The sequence below is a fragment of the Hippocampus guttulatus genome, chromosome 4 (genome assembly GCF_054856545.1).
Source record: "Hippocampus guttulatus isolate MCC_2025c chromosome 4, RoL_Hgut_1.0, whole genome shotgun sequence".
NCBI classification, from domain to species: domain Eukaryota; kingdom Metazoa; phylum Chordata; class Actinopteri; order Syngnathiformes; family Syngnathidae; genus Hippocampus; species Hippocampus guttulatus.
In genome coordinates this window covers 26,925,300-26,940,219 of record NC_141264.1, presented here as the reverse complement: position 1 = coordinate 26,940,219, position 14,920 = coordinate 26,925,300, and the positions used below count along the sequence as shown (strand labels likewise).

At 49.9% G+C, this 14,920-nt stretch overlaps 1 protein-coding gene across 3 annotated transcripts in view; it reads right to left on the bottom strand.

Moving 5' to 3' along the window:
- Positions 1 to 460: 460 nt before the first annotated feature.
- LOC147207050 (CUGBP Elav-like family member 2) overlaps positions 461 to 14,920 on the bottom strand; it is a 29,828-nt gene continuing 15,368 nt past the window's right edge. For all 3 annotated transcript variants that reach the window (XM_086110200.1, XM_086110202.1, XM_086110201.1), the window contains exons 3-14: positions 13,637 to 13,719; positions 12,319 to 12,367; positions 11,682 to 11,816; positions 10,836 to 10,915; positions 9,750 to 9,911; positions 9,080 to 9,140; positions 8,790 to 8,924; positions 7,549 to 7,677; positions 6,280 to 6,456; positions 6,047 to 6,190; positions 5,108 to 5,288; positions 461 to 3,583 (exon numbers count right to left, since the gene is read on the bottom strand). In XM_086110200.1, coding sequence (XP_085966326.1) covers positions 5,161 to 5,288; positions 6,047 to 6,190; positions 6,280 to 6,456; positions 7,549 to 7,677; positions 8,790 to 8,924; positions 9,080 to 9,140; positions 9,750 to 9,911; positions 10,836 to 10,915; positions 11,682 to 11,816; positions 12,319 to 12,367; positions 13,637 to 13,719 — 1,283 coding nt within the window. In that variant the 3' untranslated portion in view covers positions 461 to 3,583; positions 5,108 to 5,160. The remainder of the gene's footprint in view (positions 3,584 to 5,107; positions 5,289 to 6,046; positions 6,191 to 6,279; positions 6,457 to 7,548; positions 7,678 to 8,789; positions 8,925 to 9,079; positions 9,141 to 9,749; positions 9,912 to 10,835; positions 10,916 to 11,681; positions 11,817 to 12,318; positions 12,368 to 13,636; positions 13,720 to 14,920) is intronic.

Below are 14,920 nucleotides of genomic sequence, written 5' to 3'. Positions count from 1 at the left end.
TGAACATTGAAAACCTCTGCCACTCAGTGACATATGGCTTTAATTTATATGCAATTTAATTAAAGGTGTGTCGATGTGCACTCTGGATCTGGTCCGTACGCAGACAAAATTAGAAGCTGTCGACTCTGCTGCTTCCTAAAGTTGATCCACCGCACCTCGAGATATATTTTGGCCCATTTATGCCCCCCCCCCTAAAAAAAAGCAGGGATGAACTATTGCTGCCAAAGAGGAAACAAGGTGCACCCCAAACATGGCATCGTTGATTCTCGTAAATTTGGCAGCCTTGAGTTATTTACACCAACAAGACAAAACTGACAACTAGGAACAAAGCAAATTAGAATAGGGAGATGAAACAGGTTTGCAAAGCGTGACGCATTCTCTCACTCGCTCTCTGGTGGGGGTGGGGGTCGTTTTCTATCGTTCGTACGCCACTGAACAAACAGCACACACGAAGACGGCGTCCATATTAGGGGAAAATGGTTTAATTTGGAGACAGAGTCAAAGAAACACACCACATATGAACAAACAGCGACCAAAAGAAGAACAGAGTTTTTTTTGTCTACACACTCTGCTATGGGAGGGGCGGGGGGATTAGGGGTAGGGGGGAAAAAAAGCACACGCGCACACACACAAAATAATCTACACAAATTGTTTTCCCAAAAAAATGTTTTTCTTTTAAAGCAAGGCTCAAACTAAACGGTTAACTCTTAAACTAAGACAATTATCCGCACGTCAAAATCCAGATGACAGCACAAATACTAACATGAAACTTACCACCATTTAGAGGATCGCGCCCCCCCCCCCCCAGAAATGGATTAACTAATTGAGGAGAGTAAAGACAAAACCAGGCAAGTTTTTTTTTCCTTTTTAGTTTTAAAGACATAAAACGGTGATCGTAATAATAATAATAGCCCGACAGCAACAAGCAAAAAAAAAAAAAAAAGACCTGGTCAAGGAGGCCAGACAATTTAAATTTCTTTCCTTTTAATTTCCAATATCAAAAGCGTCACTGGTACAAAAGACATTATGAACAACCAGTCGTAAAAATTGGAAAAAGCCTGCATATGCCTCGGATTTTTGTTTTTTGTTTTGTTTTTTTTCTTCCGAACCCTCCTTCATACGCCACCCTCGTTCACCAACACGAGGTCACAGCGAAACGCGCCCACTTTGGCTTTTCATCGAGACCCCAAACGAAGGAACACTTCTATTCATCAGCCGAGGAAATAACATCGACCGGCGTGCGTCCGATTTGCCGGGGACAAGATCGAAAGAGGATGCAAAGCCACCGCGCCGAGCGCTGAGGAATTCAAAGCGAGGGGAGTGATTGTTGGCAGCTGCCATTTGGTGATGGAAGCCCCTGAAGTGAGACTGGCTGTACACGGGTACGTTTGTGCTTTCTCCTCTCAACACTTTGCCGCGCGCCCCAAAAGACAACGCGATGCTCGACTGACAAAGTGGTTCTTGGAAACGTTCAATCGAGTCCAGGTGGGCTCGCAAAGTGTTTTCAGTGCATGAGCTCACGCCCGCCAATCTATCGTAGTTAAGAGACGTGTGAATGGATCTCTCTCTCTTTCCCTCTCTCTCTATATATATATATTTCTATATATGGGGGTGTTTATTTTATCGACAAATGCTTCACGACACAATACAGTTACTAACGACACCCAAAATATTCTTGGGGGGGGGGGGGGGTTGTTGGCGTTTAAGCAAGTGACACATAAAAGGCCAAGTGCAGCAATCTAACCAAGGCCCGATAAGGATGTGTAGGCAGTTTTCTAGACGTGTATGGCACTTGAATTATTGTATTGCATTATATATCGAGAGTTAGAAAAAACACCGTAAAAAGCATTCAAAAGAAACTCTTGGGATACACGCACGCACGCACACACACACTACTTTTGCCCCAGAAAAGCTCCCGTCTTTGTGCTTAGTGCTCCTTTGCAAGACAACACGCATTTTGTGCACTTTTTTTGGGGGGGGGGGGGGTCTTGTTCGTTTTGTGGTGGTGGGGGGTTGCAGACAAGGTGACAAAAACAAACCCAATAAAGCTGTACACGTGTCGTAAATTTTGTTTCTCACACATCAAAGAAATACCCTGAGTTGGCAACTCATTAGCGCAAAAATCTTGGGGGTTGGGGGGGGGGGCTATAGAAGTGGTTGTTTTGGTGTGGTACAATAAAACAGAAAATCACCCTTCGGGCAAGTGTAAACTTTGTGCAGAAACAGTGGAATGTATTTGTAAACCAACACAGGCGTGGTGGGAATTGGGGGGGCACAACTCCAAAGGGGCGGGTTGAGTGAGTGGTCTCGTCTTCAGGGGCTCCCGCATTGAGGAGCGCACAAACCGCCATGCCTGTGCGCATGTCAAAAAAACAAAAAACAAAACTCGAGCTTGTCGCGGAGCATCCAAACTTTTGACACATGGGCACTTTGAAAAAGAAAAGCAAAAGACATCGGCTATCATCTGCGTGATTAACAAAACATTGGAAATCACACAAGGCATCCAACAACAGTGAAAGCATCCGTATTAATGGAAAAAAAAATATCTGTACATAATCATTCACAGAAATCAACAATACGTACCAAAGACATCCTGAAACAAATTTCGAATGGATGCAGAGGAATTTTCAAATTCAAGTGTGGTTTCAATTGAGTAGAAGTGACTTTTTTAAACCACAGCGACCCCCCCTTCCCCAACACAGATGACATTACAACATAAATCTACACACCCCAAAGAAAAACAACAACCAAAAACAAACAAACCCAATGTTTTTGCCTGGGTTCTGTTAGTTAGACCTCTATAGATTCAATGGTACAAAATATAGGTAATCTAAGTGTGCATTTCAACCACAGATTGTCTATTTGTGAATCAGTTCTAAAAAAGTTGACTCGTGTAGGTAGTCATTTCTCCAAACGGAGCAAATGTACCTTTTATTGTGCCATTGGTAGTATAAAAAAATGTCAAAATGAAAACAAACTCGAATTTTCAAACGCCCTGATGGAGAGAGGGAAAAAAAAAAAGTCTTCACACTGCCCGCCAAATGTAGCGCTCATTCGAGAGGAGCGCCAACAGGATTTTTTTTTTTTAACTGATCAGGGAAAGTTTAAAAAAGAAAAAGTGGTTTCCAAGCCTTTACTTTCTTCAACATATTGCTAATGGCACCAAGAGCACAGCTGGCGTGCCAATCCCTGTATTTAACCCTACCGAGAGGTATTTAAAACAAGAAAAAAAAAAGCTCAACTAAGAAATCCCACAGGTTTTTAAAACATTCAGGGGAAAAAAAAAATGAACGTAGGTACGTTTTCACATTACTTTCGCTTGACCTCTCTCCCATCTCATCACATTTTCAATACAAAACAAAAGACAAATGATGAACACGCATGCAGAAACGAGTCGGGTTGAGCTAAGTGGGCGGGGCCAGGTATTGGTCAGGCGATCTTAAGAGAAACATCACAAACAATGGTGGTGGTGAGGATGAGGAGGAGGAGGAGGAGGAGGAGACCAGCGGGGAGCGCGCCTTGCCTTTCAACATCGTGAAGACATGCTAGGCTAATGATGAGCAAACAGGCATGGAGATTTGTTCTAAAAATCAAACAAAGGGATAAAAACACAAGAGACAGACAGAGAGAGAGCGAAAGAGAGAGAGAGGGCACAAAGTTAGGGCCACGGCACATGAATCGTTTGAGCCATGAGGCACCCTAAACAACAATCAACACACAGCCGGGTTCCCCCAAAAACAAGATGGCCGCCCCATGGCCCAGATGCAAACTCTGGAAGCCGAGCGGGCGCGCGATTCCTTGACAGTTTGGACCGTGTGCATTGGAGCCGCAACAATCAATCAATAACTAGTCAACTATTTGGGTACCGCGGACAGCCGCGGTTTCGCTTCCCTCTGTCCCGAAGGCGGCGATTTCAACACCGCACGTCGTCGGTCGGATCCAGAGGGCGACGCATTTTGCAACCCGCTCGGGGGCCAAAAGCGCCGCCCGAGGCATGCGGGGTCCGGCGGGACGCTCGCGAGCCCTTTCCGCTACCCGACCGCGCTGCCTCGCCAATCATCAATTCATGGGAAAGCGAATAGTCCGGCTGATCTGTTCCAACAACGGCGGAGTCGCGATTTGCCGTAGTGTGGCTCGCTTGCAATTGACATCGAGTTGAACTCGGAAGCCGAAATCGAACTCGTCACCCTTGGCATTGATGCCAAGAAGTGGCTCTCACTTTCACGAAGGTCGGCGGGTGAATTTTGCTTCGTTCCCATTTAGTCGGTGCAGTTTAAACGACAACGCCGCATAAACTAACATCATTATGACACGCTCATCTTCCAGTGCATCGATGGGACGGTCCTGAGCACAATCTTTTCTCTCGCTGCAGCGTCACAGGCTGTAAGCGGCGGGACGCAACAGAGACCGGAAGAGTCGCCGAAAGGCATGTGGTGGTTTCACATGGTGGTGGAGCCACATTTCACGTTTTCGGGGGAACCCCGACAAGAGGGCGGCGACAAACAGTGGAAGGTAAACAACACACGACAACGACGCCTTCCACAAAACAAAATCTACATGGACTGGATTGGAGGAACTCCCAACATGCAATGTACTTGGCACCGAAAAGATCCATCTGGAGTCAAGCCCGGATGGATGGAAATGACTGCAGGAGGGTGTTAATAAGAAGAAGAATAAAGACAGACAGAGAGAGAGAGAGAGAGGTAGAAAGACATCGAAACAAAGAGGGCGACGGGTGATGAGACGGACTCATGTAGGTAAAGAAGCACGCTGAGAAACCCACGCGATCCTTAGTCAACCTGTTTTAAGCGTCAGCTGAAGGCAATTAAAAAAAGGCATGGAAAGAAGAGGAGAAAAAACAAAAACAAAACGCTCTACTCTTGCTCCCTCCGGTGACAACACCGACTCAAGTGATAGTCATAAATAATCATACATTAAAATATTCAAACAGCAGGAATGAAATACAGTAGACGTGAAAAGATCATTGCAAACTTCTTTTTGTTGTTGTCGTCATTTTTGTTTTTTGAAGGAAAGCCACAGGGCTCCTTTCTCCGCCCCTGCCCCCACCGAGTCTGTGCTGTGGTGACTGGCCGGAGGGCGAACTTACCCTAGCATCGCTAGCGTTAGAGCTGGGGAGGATGGGGGGGAGGGGGGGGGGGATCAGTAGGGCTTGCTGTCGTTCTTGGAACGCTTCAGCTGAACCTTCAGCCGTTTCATTCCGATCTGGAAGCCGTTCATGGCCTGGATGGCAGCTTGCGCCGAGACGGGATTGTCGTAGCTGACGAACCCTGAGGACGCAAAGCGGGGAGCGGGACGGTCAGATGCCGTCCGTTCGGCAGGACCACCGACGCGTGCGTATTCTCGACGGCGCGGCTGCCGCCGAGATTCATTCGACGGCCGGGAGGAATGAGAATATTCACTGGCGGCCGTCGGCTACGCGGGCAACCAACCGCGCTCCTCTTTGGGCCACTTCAGGCTGTTAGCGGTCCTCTGACTGACATACACTCGTTGTTACCGACCAAAGAATTAGAATGGAAGGAGAAGTAAGAGTGAGAATTCAATGATGATGATAACAAATCTTAGATTTTAAAAAAATTACATAAAAGCTGAAAAAAAACTCAGTCCCCCCATATTGGCAAAAAAAAGAATATTGAATCGGTGGGGGAATATCCGACAAAATACAAGGGAGAAAGAAAACAGCGGCTTCAAAATTTGCCCCCCCCTCCCCCTCAAAAAAAAAGACGATTGGGGATCAGAAATCTGTCACGACAGCTGTTAAAGTATTTCAACTGACTACAGTGAAACTCCTCTACAACGAAACCTACATGGGTGAAAATACCCCCCGAGTGTGAAAAAAATCTTCATGCATTAAGAGAAACATCACAAACAATGGTGGTGGTGAGGATGAGGAGGAGGAGACCAGCGGGGAGCGCGCCTTGCCTTTCAACATCGATGGTATTTCAAAAACTTTGCCGCGCGCCAGGCACTCATTTCAAAGGACCGAGTCCAGGCCATCGTCAGGAAATTCTGTCGGCGGAGCACTCACCAAAGCACTTGCTCAGATTGGTCTGTTTGTCGATGAACACTTTGGCCGACACCACGTTCCCAAAGGGCATGAACATCTGCAGGAGGTCCTGGTCCCCAAACTCCTGCGGCAGGTGGTAGATGAACAGGTTGGCGCCCTCCGGCCCTGCTCCGTTCGCGTCAAACAGGATCTCACGTTACAGAATCCCCCGCCGAAAAGAAGCGTGACCGACGGAAGGGGGGGGGGGCGCTCACCTTCCTTCTGGTGCCCGGGGATGCTCTGCTGCAGGAGCGGCTGGGGGTAGAGGGAGGGCAGGGCCGAGGCCGTGTACTGCTGCATGCCCGAGTAGGCCTGGGTCAGCGCGTCCATGGAACTGGCCGCCGAGCCGTTGGCCATGGACGAGCCCAGGCCTCCGTTCAGAGCCCCCATCCCTGCTCCAAAGACGAGGCGACGCACGCGCGCGACTTGTATTACAGCATTCTGATGACTTGCCGCACTCCCGACGTGAAGAAAAACACTCTGCGCTTTCCATTTGCCTTCCCCACGTCAAAATAGCTTTGTCACCGACGGCCTTACTATCGAGGTTCGACCCAGAGAGGGAACAAGAACAATGGGCACGACAACAGCCGCAAACGCGTTGCCCGGTGCGGGCCGAACGCTAAAAGCTTCGCACGTTCAAAAACTCGCCGTCTAATCTGAAAAGCAAAGCTATGCAGAACATTTGAGAGCAGAAATGTTGGGGGGGGGGCAGTTTCATTGTTTGTGTAGAAGTCCATTGTTCAGGGATGGCAATAGCTAGTGATGAAAAAAGTGGAAAGGGGCGTGGCCTGGACGGGGCGACCAATCACAACAAGTAAGACATCATACACGTCCAATCGCAGGGCTGTTTACAATCGGAAGATGGAAAGACTGATCGGGAGAGCTCGTGAAAACTCCACGATAAGGTACCCGACCCCCCCCTAAAATTTTCTCAACAGATTTAGATGATTCACAAAAATGATCAATTTAACAAAACGTCGGATTTCCGCGTATCCGCGGAAAATTGCCATCCCTGATTGTTTACATTTGCAGTTCAGTGCATGTCAAAGTTTTTTATTTTGTCAAAGGAGTTAACTCATGACTTAGGGTTTTTGTTTTTTGAAAGGAGCCAGGTAACTTAAGTACACGACACACATTTGATCGGCTCAGCAGATGGTCCGCATTGTGTCCAAAATCAGCGATGGATTGCGATGGCATCATTTGGAGCCATAAAGTTCAAGACATGACCACAAATGCAAACTTGTTCCTTTTGGAGATGTTTTGTGATAATAAACCAAATTTCCACAGCATATTAACTCAAAATTTAAAAAATATATACATCTCTCTCTCTCTTTTTATTTTCGATCAATCTGGGCCCGATCCCCTGCAAATGGTGGGTGTCAAGTGTACAGGAAACAAACAAGTTGTTTCACTACATTGGTTCATTTTCAGCCCTTATTATCATTTTATTTATTTTTTTAACTTAAATGTTGCGTCGTCCTTACCGCCGACGCCGCCGGTGAGAGCGTTGAGGTTGTTGAGGCCAACGGAAGCCCCGGTGAGACCCTGCAGGGTGCCCAGCGACGCCAACGTGTTCATGGCGGCACTGGCGCTGGAACCCGCCGTTGAGCCGGCTGGTGAGGGGACACGCACGCCAAATACAGTCAACGCGGGAGGCTGCCAAATCCCACGCGCACATACCGTCGAACGCGCAGGAAGCCGAGAGGCCCCCCACACATCGGCCGCGCCGCGGCCGTTGACGCAGCCCTAGGGAGCGCTTGTGCAATTCGAAACCTCAACGGTCTGTCGACGACGCGTCAGCCAAGATTGACAGCGGCAAGGCTTCGTGTGGTGACTTACAGCCGGTCCCAAGTTGCTCGCAAAAGGGGGGAGGGGGGGACACAAAATGGTGTGTCTGCGCACATGTTATTTCAATATCTATTTGTGTTGGGATGCTTAGGGTGCGGTGTGCGCTAACAGTGTCACCCAAAAATCCGGAAGATTTTACGGATGACGCTTTCCGCAACAGCGCCCCTCCGCGCCAGGTCTCGACGACGGCCGGCGGTGATTTTTTTTCTTCAAACTCATCTTTTAGACGAAACATCTTACAGTGTGTAAGCTTTGCCTCTGGTTTGGAGAACCGTGCGGAGTGTGAAAAGCGATGCTAAGCCAGGGGTGGGCAAACTTTTTGGCTCGGGGGCCGCATTGACTTGAAATTTGACAGAAGGGCCAGGTCAGCACGAGCTATGGTACATTAAAAAAAAAAAACTGCATTTGTTGACAGTCCATATCAAACATCAACAGAACTAAAGCATGAAAGTACGGTATTAATATACTTTTTTTAAATGACAAAAATGTTGTTGATGACCTATTTTAGCCTGTGCATCGCTGCAGATGGGTTGTGATCAGACCAGTAGAAGTAGAGCGATACAGAGGTCCTAGGTGGCCGAAAAGATTGCCCCCCCCCCATGTTCTGCAATTTCAAGTCAATGCGCCACCTGGCGGTGAAATGCCTGTCATTACAAGTCCAATTGAAATGAATGCAATCATTCACATCGAACCTTAATCGTGGACCGACCTTCGGCGGGCCGGATTAAAAAGACCAACGGGCCGGATTCGGCCCGCGGGCCGTAGTTTGCCCACCACTGTGCTAAGCAATAAGCGTGGACGCAAGTTTCCGTGCGTTTCGAGCAAGCGGGAGGACACGCGCAGACTTGGCGGGCCAAACATGCGGTGGCGAAATCACCTGGGCTGGCCAGAGCTCCGAGCGCACTGGTGGCGGCCGACAGGCCACTGGAAGAGGTGGGGCTGCCGGAAGTCTGCGCCGCCGCAGCCGCCGCGGCTAACGTGGCCAAATTCTGCAGCTGAAGCGGATTCACCCCTACAAAGAACAGTTCCGTCGTTGGTCGGAGAGAGCCGGGAGGCGAGACGTTTTGCAAGCATTTGTCATCTCGAAGCCCGACGGGTCCTTTTGCGGGGGGTGGGACCATGTCGCATGGCCAGGCTGATTTCCGGCAGCCGCGCGAGTCAACTCACCTAGCCTCTGGATACTGTTGAAAGTGCTCTGGTTGCTCGTGGAAGCGGCCTGCTGCAGCAACTGAGGAAGGGATGAAATTGGAGACGCCCAGTTAGTTCCCGACAATTTCACGCCGAGATGTTTGACCGCTCGGCGAGAAGACGGGACGGCGCAGGAGATCGGCCGTTTGCGTTATCGTCTCACGCGCCCGTCGTCGGGCCCTCCTGTTGCCGTTCGATATCAAAATCCCAAATCTTAATTGGAGGCATTGGCGGTATTCCACAATGAACAACCCCCCCCCACAAACCCGCTCATTTAAAAAGAAGGATTCTTTGCATTCTATGATCCCGCCAGTAGATGGCACCAAATTCTGCACAACCTACTTTTGAAGTTGCATATTCAGGGTGATCGTTGACAGTTCGCATCAATGCCAATTCGCACAATTTAAGGTAGCATCAAGCGAGTGGACTTCAACGGTAAGGTTTGGTAGGAATGCGCCGTTTCTCCACGAGCCCATATGTGATGACCATATGTTGGAGACGTCGTTTTCTTTTCTTTCTTTTTTTTTCGTTTCAGCGATCGCGGGTGGGCTCCCTGTGCGGACTAGAGTTTTTGAAACAACAATACTTCTGGTTTAGCGCCACTTTTGTCGCATGAAAGAACGAGTTCGACGGAGTCGAAGCCACTTACGGCCAGGTACTGAGGCGTGAGGCTGCCCAAACCGGCCAGGTTCCCCCAGGTGGAGGCGCTGTTGAGCTGCTGGATCTGCTGCACCAGCTGCTGCTGCAGACGGCGCTGCTCTTTATCCCGCTGCGTGTCGGCAAATTTCACCACCAGAGGTGACGAGCAACCCTGAAGCGACAGCCACATAAAAAAAAAAAAAAAAAGGAGCAGAAGAAAAAAGAAAGAAAGAAAGAAAATGGTTCGGAAAAACAAGCCTGGGAAATTGGGAGGACTTGGCTTCGAGAAATACAAATAAAATCGGGAGCGAGGGGGGGGGGCGAGGGGCGTCATCGTCGATGCCTGAAGGGTTCTTTTCGTAGCCGCATTCATACAAAAGCTAACACACAGAGGACATGTGCCATGCATAGCTGAGCCAGCTCACATTGCAGAGAGGGCGCGGGACGATGGCGCTCGGGCCCCGAACTCTCAGAGTCCGCCCGCGCATGACAAATGGAAGACGGCGAATTCAAAAAAAATCAAACCAGGCAAACGGCAGCAGACGCTGACGGGGAGAGTGCGATGCGACAGACAGCGTCGACAGTCGGACAGGCGCACAACGGCTCAGACAGATGCGTGCGGACAAAAGGGCATGCGCCGTCGAGGGAAAATGGCCTCTGCGCCTCGGCCGCCGCTCCCGCAACGAGGCGGGACCAATTTTAGTCTTGCCGTTTGCTGAACTGGCGCAGACGATGCTGGAGCGTCCAATTGACCGGCTATCAAATTATTGCCGCCCCGCTTCCGAGAGTCGCGTGGCTAAGCCAGGCCAAGGAACCGGAAGCCTCAGTTCGGCCCCTTTTCCGACGGACTGGGGCTGGGCTCCGACAGGTCAATACGATTCCATTTTGATCAACCATTCCCATCTAGCTGGGGAAGTCGGCAGTGCTACGTCACGTCATCTAAGAACATTGTTGGGGGGGGGGGGCATGTTTTTTTTTTTTTGCCACTGTCTGGCCTAGACACTTTCAAGCCTTTCCAACACAAGGGGGCAGCAGAGTATGTGGGGAGTCAATGGGGGGGGGGGGGTAGAAATAGGTGTTGAGGGGGATACAGTACCTCCATAGTCTGAGAGTGATGCATGGTTTTGATTGCATTCTGTGCCATTGCCCTGGTAGCAAATGTGACAAACGCACAGCCTGTAGGAGGAGGGGGGGGGGGACAATAGGAGAGGGAGGGGACGGAGAGAGGGAGGGACAAGAAGAAACAAAAACAAGACAAAAAAAACAACAAAAAAGGTTTGGACAACTCGTTATGAACCCCCAAAAAACACATTACAGTAACAGAGAATGCACACAGAACCACCCTCACTGGTTAGCACACAGAGAAAAGACGACAACGGAACAGGAACACATGAGCACGGTGAGTTGGCAGATTCAAAAACAGCCGCCCAGAGAGCCTCCACTGTGTGGTGAAAACATTCATCTTATAGACACACGCACACATGTTTATACATATACATACAGTACATATATATATATACATATGTATATACATATATATACACATATCCACACACACACACATTCAGCTACGATTATCACAAAGAGCTGAAAATACCCCCCCCCCCCCAAAAAAAAAAAACCCTCACAAATGTCGTATGCAGGTTTATAAAATTTGCGATGTGCTCTGATGAGGCTTTTCTGCTCGTGGAACGAACGGCGGCCACGGGCCAATTGCAGCAATGACGCATACGATGAAGGCAGAACGAGAGAAGAGCCGCGGCGGCGGCGTCTGCCAGCCCAGCCGAGGCGGGCAGGCTGCAGTTGCCAGGGCGACCGGGCCCATTGTACCCGGACGGCGCGGCGGCCTCAAGTGTCGTACCGTTTAGAAAAGCCTTTTATCGGAGAGGTGGGTGGGAGGGGGGGGGGGGCGTCAGGGGGGGTGGGGGTGGGGGACACTTACCTCTGCTCTGCCCGTCGGGTCCGCGCAGGATTCGGCACTCCTCCAGCTGGCCGAAGGACGAGAACATCATCCTGACCTCGTTCTCGCCATATTTCTTTGAAACCATTCCGATGAAGAGTTTTCTGTCTTCTACGGCTGCGGACACACACAAATAAAAAGGGAGGAGGGGGGGTCAGAACTCAAGCTCTTCACTTGGAACAATTAGGGTACAACAAAAGAAAGCCTGTAGCAAGTCCTCGCTCCTGCCCGCTCGCAGAGGCGCCGTGTCACGCCGACACATTCTCAGCTCTCCGTGCCGGAACAAATGTGGACAACTTACAAGCTTTGTTTTCCTCCTTGCCTGCTCCTCCAGGCAGATGATGATGATGATGATGATGATGTATCATCCATTTTTGTGCTCCCCCGCCCGGCCCCTCACCTCTCGTACCTTTTTAAAGCCTTTAATCCTCCTCGCGCTCACCGCTACATAGAAATGATCTGGCGCATTAGCTCAACGAGAACCTTCACTTTATGCCACCATTGAACTCATTCAGTACCAGCCAATTCTGGAGCAAGTCTGAAAAGACGTTTAAAAACGTCTTTGGGAGTGAATGAGTAAATAACAGTTTTTATATTTTTAAAAGTAAAAAATACTCACCGCTTGTTTTCTCACTGTCGGCTGGTTTCATCTGAATAGGATGATGCATCTACAGAGTGGAAAAGAAGGGTGGGGGGGGGGTTATCGGAGTTATCGAGTGCAAGCGGCCGCAATCATCCACGGACCACGTCGGCACTCCAGCTGGTAACGGCGCATCTCTCAGTTCGCACTCCTCCGAACGCTGGCTTCCCCCCCCCTCGTGTTTCGGTTCACGGCATTAGCGTCGCGTTCTCTGCTTTGCCATCTCATTGTCGCGCTTCTTCTGCACATTTGGCCGGCCGCTCACCTCCACGCGGCCTGAGACGTAGGGGCCAAATTTGGCCCGGAGGAGCATCTTCGAAATAGGCCCAAGCCGCGCAGTAACAAGCTCAGAACATTTCGTAAGGCGAGTGGGCGGTGGGGTGTCTGCAGCGCAAGCACTCAAGGATCTGACGTTTCTTTATTGCCGCTTAAATGGAGCCTCTCTTTTTTGTTGCGTGTGTCCTCGCATGACTTTGTCCCAATCGATATTTTTTTTTTTTTGGTTGCACATTTTGACAGCCATATGGCATCAAAGAATAAACAACACGGACGAGAGGCGCTAGCAGCTTGTATGCGCGGAATTAAAAAAAAAAAAAAAATCCAAAATGGTCGGGGGGGGGGGGGGCTTTTTTTTTTTTTTTGAGGCACGAAAGTGAAGCAGACAGATGGCCCACTCGATATGGCTACTGGTGAGTATCACTGACCAAGGAGTGAGAGAAATCTGGAATGAGCTTACAAGGCACCCCCCCCACCCTCCCTGTCACCGTCATCCAAACTCGGTCACCTCCAGCCGGTGCCAGTAAGGCTGCGAAGCCAGACTAACTTGTGATCGTTTTTGACTCCTCTAGGTGGCACCCTTGGTTTAAAGATGCAGTGGAAAGTATTGCATGGTTGTATTTCAACCAAGAGCAGCATCTTAGCGGAGTCCAAAAAGATCTCGCAAGTGCTTTATGAAGCTTCGTTTTCCCAATCGCTGCTTTTTAGTATTTGAATCAAGTGCAGAAGTTGCCGTTCAGAACAGCGAATATTCATGCGGAGCTTGACGTGTGTCCGGTTTACACTGGCCAGATTTAAGGCGTACTTATTGAAGACCCCCCCCCCCACAAAAAAAAAAGTGCATCAATGATTCTCGTGGGCTAGCATGACGAATGCATTCCACTTGAAGGTGAACGGCTGCTTGGCTTGGACCTGAACAAATAAATCGCTCTTGCTCAAGCCAAATTTCAGCCCATAGCGAAGAATTTTCATCGTTTAGCCAAAGCGGCTTCCGCGCCCATCGTGTGTGCTGCGCACTCACCCCACTTAAGGTCTTGATGTTGTGTAGGGCGTTCTGGGCATCCAGTGCAGCTTTTCTTGTATAAAAAGTTACAAAACAGCATCCTGCGACAGAGAGAGGGGACCGACAATTTCAAAAGGGAAGCTCAACCGGCAGGACGTGTGAACTAGAAGCAGGGTTGGAAAATAACAGGGATGTACGAAATGGAAAGGGCACACGGGAAAAGATGGTTGAGCATCATCACCCGAATGAACGCTCGGCAGTCTCGGCGGCGCCCTTCGTGGTGAAATTCAGCCTTTTCGTGCCTTGCAGTCGTCTACTTTTCAAATTCATATGTTGGGATGAGCGTGAAAGGGACCCAACAAGATTTCTTGTAGGGTTTTTTTTCAATTCATCAGCCGATTAATCGTTTCTTGAAATCTGCCTTCAGAAAATCAATGAAAATAAAAAAAACCTCAAAATCGAGCGAGCTCTCGTGTTTTGAGACATTCTTATTGCCACTTGCCAGGTTCATTCCCATGGAAAGTTTCCAATGTGGAACATTGCAGAAACCTTTGGGAGATTTCCCGGAAGTTTTAATGGCGCAACTCTGATTGTAAGGGGGGTGGGGGGGTTTCGATGGCGGTTCGTGGGAGCCCAAACACGGGGTCAAGAAAGCCCCAACACGTCCCGCGGAGCGCTATGGTCCGCCCAACTTGAAAGCGTATAAGCGTTCAGACGGCAAGAGGGAGAAAAAAAATGGGAGAGAGGAAGAAAGAGGTGGTGGTGGGGGCAGAAGGAAGGAAAGAAGGGGGGGGGGGGGGGGTTGGAGGGGCCTCTCATCCTTCCGTCCCAGCAGACCGCCGGTGGCGTTCCAGCCTGTCAGTTTCAGCGGGATGGGGAAGTGGAGCACTGCAGCGTCTCTGACCTACATAGTGCGTATTATGCCGGGCCGCGGGGGCGGGGCGGGGCGGGGCGGGCGCTCTGCCCGACGCCGATACGCGGCCGCACGCCATTGCGCCCCGGCGACGCCTCGTCGCAGCGGCGTTTGATGCGGGTTTAAAAAAAAGAAAAATTGGACAGAGGCTACTCGGCGCGGCCAAAAACAAGCGAAAAGCAAATCGAGGGGCGGCCGTCTGATCCGCTGCGCAAATAAACGTGAGCCTGAGAGCATCACGTGGACCTCCGCTTCTCCAAACGGGGCGCGAGAATGGGCGGAGGATGTGCGGGGGGGGGGGGGGGGCGGATATGGCAGGATCTTCACCTAACGCAGACAGCTGCGACTGGGCCACGTTGGCTTTTCCAAGACATTAACATGTCAATGGG